The sequence below is a fragment of the Ictalurus furcatus genome, chromosome 14 (genome assembly GCF_023375685.1).
Source record: "Ictalurus furcatus strain D&B chromosome 14, Billie_1.0, whole genome shotgun sequence".
Lineage (NCBI taxonomy): Eukaryota > Metazoa > Chordata > Actinopteri > Siluriformes > Ictaluridae > Ictalurus > Ictalurus furcatus.
In genome coordinates this window covers 8,522,232-8,533,076 of record NC_071268.1, presented here as the reverse complement: position 1 = coordinate 8,533,076, position 10,845 = coordinate 8,522,232, and the positions used below count along the sequence as shown (strand labels likewise).

The following is a 10,845-nucleotide window of genomic DNA, read 5'->3' as shown; positions in this document are numbered from 1 at the left end:
AATGTAACTATAAATGGATAAAATATGCAATGGGTTCATTAATAAAATAATTAATTTCCATTGAAAGAAACACCATAGGAATGCTGGAAAATAATCAGAGTGTCAGGGTGGTAACAGTTATATATTTACACACACACACACACACACACACACACATACACACACACACCCCAGTAAAGCAGACAGCATCCTACAGGAAAACAGGCACAAATGGTCATATAACCACATGCAGGCTGTGAAAACACCCATAATATCCGATAACATAATAAAGGTGCACACCATCTTCAGAACACATTTGGTATGGACAAGTGGAAATGTGAAAGCTCACAAAAGAGGAACATTACTGTAACTGTTGAGTTGGTACATGAACATGAAGGAAAAAATAGTTTCTGTAGGGAATTCACCAAACGCCACCGTATCACCTACGGGCATGCTATGTCGGTTATGGGGTTTTACAGACTCACGTAAATCCTTTCTCTCTCTCTCTCTTGCTCTCTCTCTCTCTCACACACACACACACACACACTGCATTAGAACGAGACTTAACCAAGAGCACCACCTACAGCAGCCTGCATTTATCAACCACCTGATTGAGAAATTTCCCCCATTGGTGTTCCTAGACACATTTCAAAGAATATTTTATACACTATATCTGGGGGGAAAAGGTTAATTTATATATTTAAAAAAATGTGTGTATACATCATGAAAACAGCACTATGAAGGCACATCTGAGCACCTGCTCTAGGCTGTGGATTGTAAATGCCGGCTGCTGTAGATGGCGCTCTTGCCTATATGGCCAACAATATACACATGACAAATGAAACCGGTGACTCGAATATGCTGTGTGTGGTATTTATATTGCTGGCATGATTTGCATTCAATTTTCCTCTTAGAGTGAAGTCTCAATGCAAATCAATATAAAGTTCTTCTGACTGATAACCTTTATCCTGTAAGGAAACTTCACTGTCATCACCCCAACTCAGCCCAATTGAACATCTACTGTATGGGAGATTTGAGACAGTGCTCCTTAGAACCATCATAAAAACACCAACTGGGGGAATATGTTTTGGAAGAACCATGTACATCCATAGAGAACAGCTCCAGAGACTTGCTGAATCAATAGCAAGGTGCACTGAAGATGTTCTACTGGCCCAACACCTTCCTAGCACACGTATGCTTCTTTAATTTGCCACCAAATTGTATATCTAGGAAATTCTGAAGAAAAAAAAAAACAAAACAAAAGAGGAAACTGCTGTTGATGTACCAAACTGAACTTAGGTATTTGGGGAAAATTTATTTAGCATCACAGGAAGCATGCCCATTTACTAATAGCTGGTTTTTATTCTATTGATGCTTGGAAATGTTGCCTTTTGAACACAAACTCAGACTAGTTTAACCATAAATAGGCTCGCAAGCCTAAAATCATCTGTAATTTGTGCGCATTAAAGGCCTATATCTGGATTAGCATAAAGTATCTTGCCACCTTTGTGGACCTCCCAGGTTTGAAGCGTTTCAAAGCTTAGCACTAAGTAGAGTGAGCAGTCAAGCAAACTTGGCACAGAGATTGTGGATTTTCAACCCAAAGGAGTGAAGCTAATCTCTGGAGCCGAAAGGCAATTTTGCACCTCGAAAACATTCTGCTATCAAACTAATGCCAGAGCTTGTTTTCAAAACAAAGGGAAGGAAATGGACTGTGAAATCGCTCGTAATTGTAACATGGCTCCACAGGACAGAGAGGCAGTCAGAGAGAGCCAGTAAATCTCACAGTTAAGTGAGAGAGTGAAGGCCAATCTCAAAATGTGTTCTGGTCCTTATCACCGAGCACAGTACATACACATGATTTCACAGTGGTTAAACTAAAATTGGAGGTCAAGCACAATTAAGTAAGGGCCTGGTTGACATGGAGCACAGCATTTAAGATCATATAAGGCTGATAAATCAAATCCCAGATCTGGAAAGCTTTGGCAGAGGGAAGATATATGAGTTGAGAGCCAAGGATCTGTGAAGAACAAGTACCAGTGTTTACTTTGTAGACTAGAGTTTTTTCCTTAAGGCACAGGTTCCCAACCCTGGTCCTGGAGTACCCCCCCTGTCCCGTTTCCTGCTTTAACACACCCACTTAAACTCAGGAAATTATGTTAATTAGCTGATCAGCTAAGGCCCTGTTTACACTAGACTAAACGACGTTTTAAATTGAAAACGATCCTCGTCCATGCTGGTGTTTCTGCTGTGTTTCAAAAATGATCTCCGTCAACACTACACGCCTGAATACGCATGTCACGTGACCATTCATGTACACTGGGCATGCACATGCAAGTGTAAACAGGAAGTTGGTTGCTAGTCCAAACCGGCATTCCACGTGAGGCTTACACTGCTTGAAATGAGATTTGTTGGCGATTTCTCTAATCATAACTCGCCTCTTGCGCATGTAGGCAGCTGCAGTATTATAAAATACAGAATTTAACTGCACAATGGCTGCTAAGAATGACAACAAAGCCAGCAAAGCTTGCGGTTCAGTCTTCGTGTTGTTGTGTAAACGATCAAGGTAGCATAATGGTCATACGGTAGGGGCTTGACAAATCAGGGAAGGATACGAAATGATCCAGAAGACCCAATCAGGGGGCGAATGTGGGTGAAGCCACGCCTTCATTTTCAAAAGTCTTCGTTTTGGTCTGTTTACACTGAGACGCGAGCGCAGGGTTTTCAAACTAAAACGGGGTCTTCTACGTTTCCAAAAATCTCAGTTTTCGAGGGAGGAAAATGTCGGAGTAGTGTAGACGACAGGCGTAACCGTAGCAACAGTTATGCGTTTTAAAATGGAAACGCACTAGTGTAAACAGGTCCTAAATGTGTTGGGAGCAGATAAAACACTCAAATGTACAGGACAGGGAGTTCTCCAGGAACAGGGTTGGGATGCTGTGCCTTATGGGAAGGCATGGTTGCTCAGTAGGCAGCGTTGCTGCCTCGCAGCTCCAGGATCCCTGGTTTGATCCTGAGCTGTCTGTATGGAGTTTCCGAGCATGCTCTCCCCTTATGCATCAGGGTTTCCTATGCGTTCTTTGGTTTCCTCCCACTTCTCGCAGACACGATGGAGCAGGTAAAGCTATGGCAAATTGACTGGTGTCCCATCCAGGGTGTATTCCCACCTCATGCTCAGTGTTCCGAGGCTCTGGACCCACACAACCATAGCCAAGGTTACTGTAACAGCGGTTACTGAAAGTGAACGAGTTTTTCTTTAGGAATCTTTTTTTTTTTTTTACATATAATTACAGTTTACCCAGATTAGCAGTTAAAACAGGAAAAGAAAACAAGTGTTTCATCAAATACCCAAATCTTTGTACTTAAGGATTTGGTCATTGTCCATTCTCAGATTGAAATGCGTGCATTATTAAAGACCAGTGCACTTGTTCGGTCAAGCAGTTACTGTAAGACTAGAATTGTTGTATGTTACAAATTGCCTAATTAGAGTGATATAAATAATATTTTTTTTAAAAAATCACAAATATTTCTCTGTTTACTTTAATGTTTTTCTAATTTTAGGGTATTTAACTTTTTATTTAATATTAACCTATAATGTCATGTCCTGTTTCAGCTCCCCCTCTGCCAACCACTTGCTGTCATCAAGTGAAAACACAGAGTCTGTTTCATTTAGACTAAAAAAAAATGCCTCATGATTTCTGCTTCACTTTGTCATTTTTACCCTTCAGTAATCTCTCAAAATAATTCCTCTGATTTCCATCTGGTGTATTTGTTTCAAAAACATTCAACGTTGCTTTAAAAATCTTTTAAGGGCATAACAATTACAGGTTCCTTAGAAATATATTATCACACCCATGCTACCAGAACTTTAGAGAGCACACCCAAAATACATGCAAAAACATAACAACTGAAGATAAATAACAAATGAAATTTGCCTATAAGCCCCGGTACAGCTGTGACTGATTTGAATATAAAGCTGTTATTATATTATTCGTTTTAATTCATACTTCATAACAGCCAGGGTGTAGGACAGGGTGTAGACAGTAAATTGGTATAGTGTTGACAATAGATGGAAAAGTTCAACTTGTCAAACTCAATAGGGAGCCACATTCCTGCGCTTATACACAGAAGGAGTTTAACCAGCTTGTATAGTTTTGGGAGAGACCCAGTGTTTCAGTGCGTCATGTAATGACACCATTTAATTAACTTTTCCCAAGACCACCAGGACGAAAAAAGAGAGCCATGCAGATCAACCTCAACATTTCAAAAGATTATGAGCATGAATGCCTAAAAGCCTCTTTTCAGCAGCTCAATTTAAAAAGCATTAGCAACCCTGCAGCCTTTGGGGTTGAGCTTATCTCACATTCTCAAATACTGCATCATCAACCCCAATCAAATAATTCATAATTATAATCCAGTTTTCCATAAAGGTGCTGGTACTGTGTTTGTATTTATTTATTTATTTATTTTTAAATTTCTATCTTTTCCCTTATCTTGGCCTGTATTAGCTTCAGGCTACTGATCCATATAAACGCATCAAGTTTCATCTGAAAGTTACATTTAATGAAAAGCAACAATGTTATTATAAAAACATATTATGGTACATTTGTTCCTCATATAAATATAATTATGCGACCACTACACGAAGTCATGAAAGGCTATATAGAGCTCGTGTAATCAACGTATTCGGTTTTGTAAGTTTAAGTTTGCATTTCCTTTGGCTGAGAAAAAAAAAAGTACAAAGTAGCACTTGATGATTGTTTTGATTTGAAAATTGTCCTCTAAAAAAAATTTAAAATACTGATTTCCTACACAACAGTTCAGTATGTCTGAAATGAAGCGTCCAGGTTTCTTTGACACTTTTTCAATTGACCCCAAAACATTTAGTAAAGAATGGAAGTGAAGAACAAAAACTTACAAATGACATTGTTAAGCTTTTAGTATTCAACCTACCCAGTTCAATTAAGTAGTTCAGTATATCCAGCATCTGAACCTGCATAGTCTTTATAATAAGGTGCATTTAGACACAGGCTCCCAAAACTGTGGCCTGTAATGATTTTGCTTTGTTTTTGTGTGGAACATGGCATATGTTTCAAAACTTTTGTAAAGCTACTATTACAAAAAAAAAAAAAAATTTAAAAAAAGAAAAAAAAATGACACATAGCCTTTGAACCTTTTTTTGTTGCTTTGGCCACTTGACACCCTTTTTAGATTACATATCAGCCCACTGGGCAAAGATGTTTAGGCACCAACAAACAGTCTTCAGTTCGGATGAAGAAAATCCATATTGCCTCTCAGGACAAATGATACATACTATAGGCCAAAGGCGTGGAGTAAATCCCAAGTGGAGGCATAGGGAGCATGTACCTGCGGAAAGGATAGTGTCCTGATTGTCCATAGAGGAGTGCTGTTGCTCCCTGTGGCTGACTGCTGAGAGGAAATGGGAAAGAGAGGCCCGAGTGCGCCGATGGCTTGGCCGCCATTTTGAGCTTCTCCATCTCGGCCTCCTGCAGTCGCTTGGCTTTGGCCCGTCTGTTCTGGAACCAGATCTTTACCTGTGTTTCAGTCAGGCAGAGAGAGCTGGAGAACTCGGCACGCTCAGCGATGGAGAGGTACTGCTTCTGACGGAACTTGCGCTCAAGCGCCAGGAGCTGAGCTGTCGTGAATGGAGTGCGAGGCTTACGATTCGTCTTGTGCTTTCTGAGAGAACATGTGCTCGGACCCAAGTGTCCTGTAACATGGGAGAAATTGCAAACTGCAATATGTTCTCAGAAAAAAATGCAGAAAACAATTACTTTTTTTTCCCCCATTTAATATGCCTCATGGGCACAAGATAAAAGAGAATTTGCTGTGGAATTTATGTACTCCTTTATACTTTATAGGCCGAGCTTTATTTTTTAATCTGATGGTTCTCAAACCAGGGGTCCATGGCATATTGCCTCGGGTGCCTAAGTGTGTTCTTGTAGTTTTAATAAACTGCTATCAAAGTTTTCATAGGTATTATTTAGTCATTATAGTTAAACACTTCCTTAGCTGGGTCACTGGGTTAAATGAAATGACTTCACTATTGTGTTTTTTATTTTTTCCTTTAAAAAAAAAAAAAAAGTTCAATAACTAAATAACAAGTATGTATTATGTCAACTTGATACTAACACATTATAAATGGTTTCAATATGTTAACATGATGTACATGGGGCCGGTTCTGTGGGTAGAAAGTTGATAAATAAAGCTCTAATGAGTCCTACAAATAAATACGATGAGATGAATGGTGTCCATAACACAATGCCTAGCTGAAGAAAGTTTGAAAACCCCTGCTGTAACCTCCCGTAGATATGTAAGCATTTCGATGTCACTCGGGCGAATGGGAATAAATATTTTAGGTTTTATTTTAAGAAATTTATTATTATAGCTACAAGTCTGTGTGTGTGTGTGGGGGGGGGGGGGGGGCGGGGTATTACAGCATGTAGTTCACTGTATAGTTTGTATTGTTGCTCAGCTGGACTTGAAAGAGCACTGAGCTACAGTAAGGTGTCATCATTGCAGTAGGAGTAACCACAACACTACACATTCAGAAACAAAGGGTACTAAACTGTACATTTCCTTGTCACCTTTACCTTTGTACCTTTAAATCTTTAATTAAAAAAACAAACAAACAAAACAACTATTTATTTACTTTAATTCATATCAACGTTTCCAGGTGAAAGATATTAAAGGTATAAAAGTGCACCTGAGAGACAGGGAAATCTAGTTTAGTAGTAGCTGTTGTCACAACAGTGACATGACATATTATATTACACATGTTACACTGTTGTATTGAGCCGTTGTGGAGAAAACCCCGGGTTGTGAATGTGTTGTGCGTAAACCTACGTGGCTGCGGTGAGCACGCGGACTTTGGCCAGGTCGCGTCGTCTCGATCCGACGCTTCCGACTTGACGGGCGATGACGGGACGCAGTCCTCTGGCGCAGGCGGGCCGTAGAGGAGCGTCGCGCGCGCGGTGCTGTAGCGAGGCGTTTCCGCTGGAGCTCTGGAGCCTGCGCGAGACATGAGCGCGTCCACGCTGAACGGCAGACTCGACGCGCGCTGAGCCGAGCACGCGGCGTCTTCGCGGAGCTCCGTGCTCATACCTTGCCTCATGCGTCGGCCTCGGAATAAACAAGCGCGTCACAAAAATAATAATAATAATTGAATAAAAAATATTCGTAATAAACCTCTGTGCTTCCGCGTGTGCCAGGTTCTCCTCCACTCCGCTCAGAGTCAAAGTTCTCAGCGTTTGAAGAGCATCCCGGAGCAAAGTTGGAGGCAGTCACGGTCACCGCCCAGACAAGAAAAAAAAAAAGTTACTGAAGGAAGTGTGTGCGTGCCATTGGCTCGTTTTAAGCGCATTTATTTAGCCCATTAAACCTGATTAACGCGTGCAGATAGGGCACGCGTTAGGCTTTGTGATTAATATCGGGTTCCCATTAAATTCGTTTCACAGCATATATAGTACCATCACACTACAGTGTCAGGAAAACATGGGTACTAAACTGTACCTTTCCTTGTCACTGAAGTGGTACCCTCAAGCATATTTCTCCATCTTTTACCTGAAAAGGTACATATAGTCTACCTTTAAAATATTACTCTAATGTTCCTTAAGGTCCAGTTAAACATTTAAACATTCACACTACTAGCTATATAAAAGAGAACCACGAAAAGTACAAATGGTGTACCCTAAAGTGTTAATGAAAGGTACGGCCTACTTATTAACTTATCCATCCATCCATCTTCTATACTGATTAATCCTTTTCAGGGTCACGGGGAACCTGGAGCCTATCCCAGGGAGCATCAGGCACAAGGTGGGGTACACGTACACCCCGGACAGGATACTAATCCATCGCACACGCACATACACATTCACACAACCCATTCGTACACTATGGACACTTTGGACTGGAGGAGGAAACCGGAGTACCCGGAGGAAACCCCCGCAGCATGGGGAGAACATGCAAGCTCCGCACACACAGGGCCACGGTGGGAATCGAACCATGCAAGCTCCGCACACACAGGGCCACGGTGGGAATCGAACCCCTGACCCTGGAGGTGTGAGGCGAACGTGCTAGCCACTAAGCACCGTGCGCTCCCTTATTAAATTATTTTTTAACAAATTCAAAAAGACTGGAAGTGCTGCGGACCAACTGAGAAGTGGACATCTATGAACATCTACTGGTGAAGGAACAACAGACGTGGTGCTGGCAAACATAATCCCTCCTATGTATGGAGACTTTTGGGACAGCCTGTAGTATATCAAAACAGTACATCACCTACAGTAACCTATAGTACTGTGCTATTTTGGCATTTAGTAGTGTACACTTACAGAAGAAAGCATGCCAAACTGTGAAGTGTCTACAAACCACATGTGTAAATTTCATATGTGAAATATGTGATTAATCACATCATAGGACACTTCATATGACATTTCTGTAAGGGAAGTCATTCGATCTACCAATCACACCATGTTTTTAAACAATACCTGACGAGCCTTTTCTGTGACATGAAATGTATCAATCTGACCTTTTCTATTTTCAATACAATACTGATATCATGGGTCTGAGTTTCGGCTGGTATTCATTACCCTACTGATCCGGTGCAGTAATTTTAGTACCCTGGCTACTTTCTGCAAGTTTTTTTTTTTTTTTTGCCATGATGTACAAAACATCACAGATGTAGGCTAACAACAGCTGGCTTTAGTTCAAGTTGTATCAAAGTAGTGTGTATTACGTCAGTCAGTACCACATGCATTCAAGGTATACTCTACAGTAAATCAGACCAGTAAATCAGACCAGAAAATATGAAAAATAAATAAATAAATAAATAAATAAATAAATAAATAAACACACCAGTGAATACCAATTCAGAGCAGTATTATCATTGATCCCTATACTACATATCAGATGAGTGCATGCTTGTCAAAAAAAATATATATACAAAAATAACTGAAAAAAAGTATAGAATTTGAAAACACACATTTGCAAATTATGTCAAATCAATGAGAAATACTATGATCCAATAATTATATATCACTCAAAATGTTTATATTGGTTTGTCAACAGTTTTCACAGCATGAAAACACTGCATGAAATACACAATCATTAATCATTGTATCTGATCTGCAGTTAAAAGAATGTCCTGATCTATATTTTCAAAAAAATGTACACACTTGCTTGATAAGGTTAAACATGTCCAAAAGCGAAATCTGATCCTCTTTGAACTTTTGTATCACAGCCTGACTAATGATTCAGACACAGGAAAGATGATTGATAAAGGTAATTCCCCTCGTGCGCTTCTCTTAGCATGCTGTGAAAGGCACTGGGATTGGGCTAGCTGGAAAATGACTGTCATTACATTGTTATTATTAACACCTTGTAATTAGGCCTTTGGAATCCGGTTCTTTTAACCGGGATTTAACGGTAATGACACAAAATTGCTACCTTCCTGAGGTGTATGGCGCCCACGCTGATTAGTCTGAGACTGTCATTTTAAAAGCTATGAATTTTGCTCTGCTGTCATTTGACCTTCAAACTGTACATAGGGCTGTATTTGTAACAATGCATGACTACAAGAAACTGAAACTATGTGCATGTTTTTCCAGCTAAAATTTGACTTTTGATTTTGTAGTCTAGGTCTGGAGCATAACTTTGACAAATAGAAATTTGACTGCCATTTATTACAAATATGATTTTAACTTAAATGCATCCAGCTTTGCATGGATGCCCACTGCCAGCTGGGTTTGATAACAAGATTTACGTGTCAGTGACAAACTGTACTTCAAAAAAAAAAAAAAAAAAAAAAAAAAAAAAAAAAAAAAAAAAGAAGTGCACTGTGGTAATTATTTGATTCACTCTGGGAATGCAACAGTACAAGTCAAGAGTAATAGTTAAGTGCCTCCACTGAGTCTGGGCTCCTGCATTCTTATTACAGCCCTCGAGGGGAACGCTGCTCTGTAATTGTGACAGGTTTAATGCCGTGGCGAAGGCCTCAAGGGCTTATGGGTTCATTAAGGTTTATGAATCGCTGTGTTCACAGCTTGACTTGTTGGTATAAATGCCTGTAAATCAATTAAGATCCTGCCTTTTCATCTTTTTTCACGAGTCCCCTTCACAAAAGCGGTGATTAAGGAGCAGTCATGGGTTAAAAATCAGAGCAAACTTGTTCCTCTGTGGCTAATTTGGAGTCATTAAGGTTACTTAATGAGAAGAAAGAGAAGACATAATTAGCAGGAAATTCTATTACAGTAGAAGAGCATATCCAGGAGCATAACACTCATTAGTGGCTGAAGGGAGAACGCTTTGTATTTAGTTCTGCCAGGTAATTACTTACAATATTAACACCTCATGGAGTACTAACCACAAATGCAAAGATGAAAGAACAAAGAACATTATGAAATAATTAATAAGAGAGGTTGGATCATTTTTGACAGCTTTTAATAAAGTGTGATAAACAACCTACTCTGACAAAGGTTATGTGAAAATGCTTGTAGGCTCAAACCAGTAGTATATGGAAAATGTTCTAGACCTCAAAAAACACAGAGTTCTAGACCTTAACGCTTTCTAAAACCATTTTAACCTCCTGTCACTACTTAGATACATGACCAGGTGTTATGTTCTTGGCAAATAAGAATAGGACATCTTAGCTTACTTTGTCTACAAACCTAAACAGCAGATATATACAAAAAGAGTAGAGCAAAACATATATAATGCAATTTGATCATAGTAATTATGTGGCTGTTTTAGTACTTCCATCATCAGTGATCAAGCTTTCCATGATTTTTTTTACCCTGAAAGTGTAACTGTAAGGCTTTAAGATATATTCAACTAAAATTCACAAAG

The 10,845-nt window shown here is 39.7% G+C and overlaps 1 protein-coding gene across 1 annotated transcript; it reads right to left on the bottom strand.

Annotated features, from left to right (window-relative positions):
* Positions 1–4,731: 4,731 nt before the first annotated feature.
* msx2a (muscle segment homeobox 2a) lies at positions 4,732–8,040 on the bottom strand. The gene is made up of 2 exons (XM_053642175.1): positions 6,847–8,040; positions 4,732–5,710 (listed from the first exon to the last, which is right to left on the bottom strand). Exons 1-2 carry the CDS (start codon positions 7,112–7,114, stop codon positions 5,274–5,276), a joined length of 705 nt encoding a protein of 234 aa, XP_053498150.1. The 5' UTR covers positions 7,115–8,040; the 3' UTR covers positions 4,732–5,273.
* Positions 8,041–10,845: the final 2,805 nt, after the last annotated feature.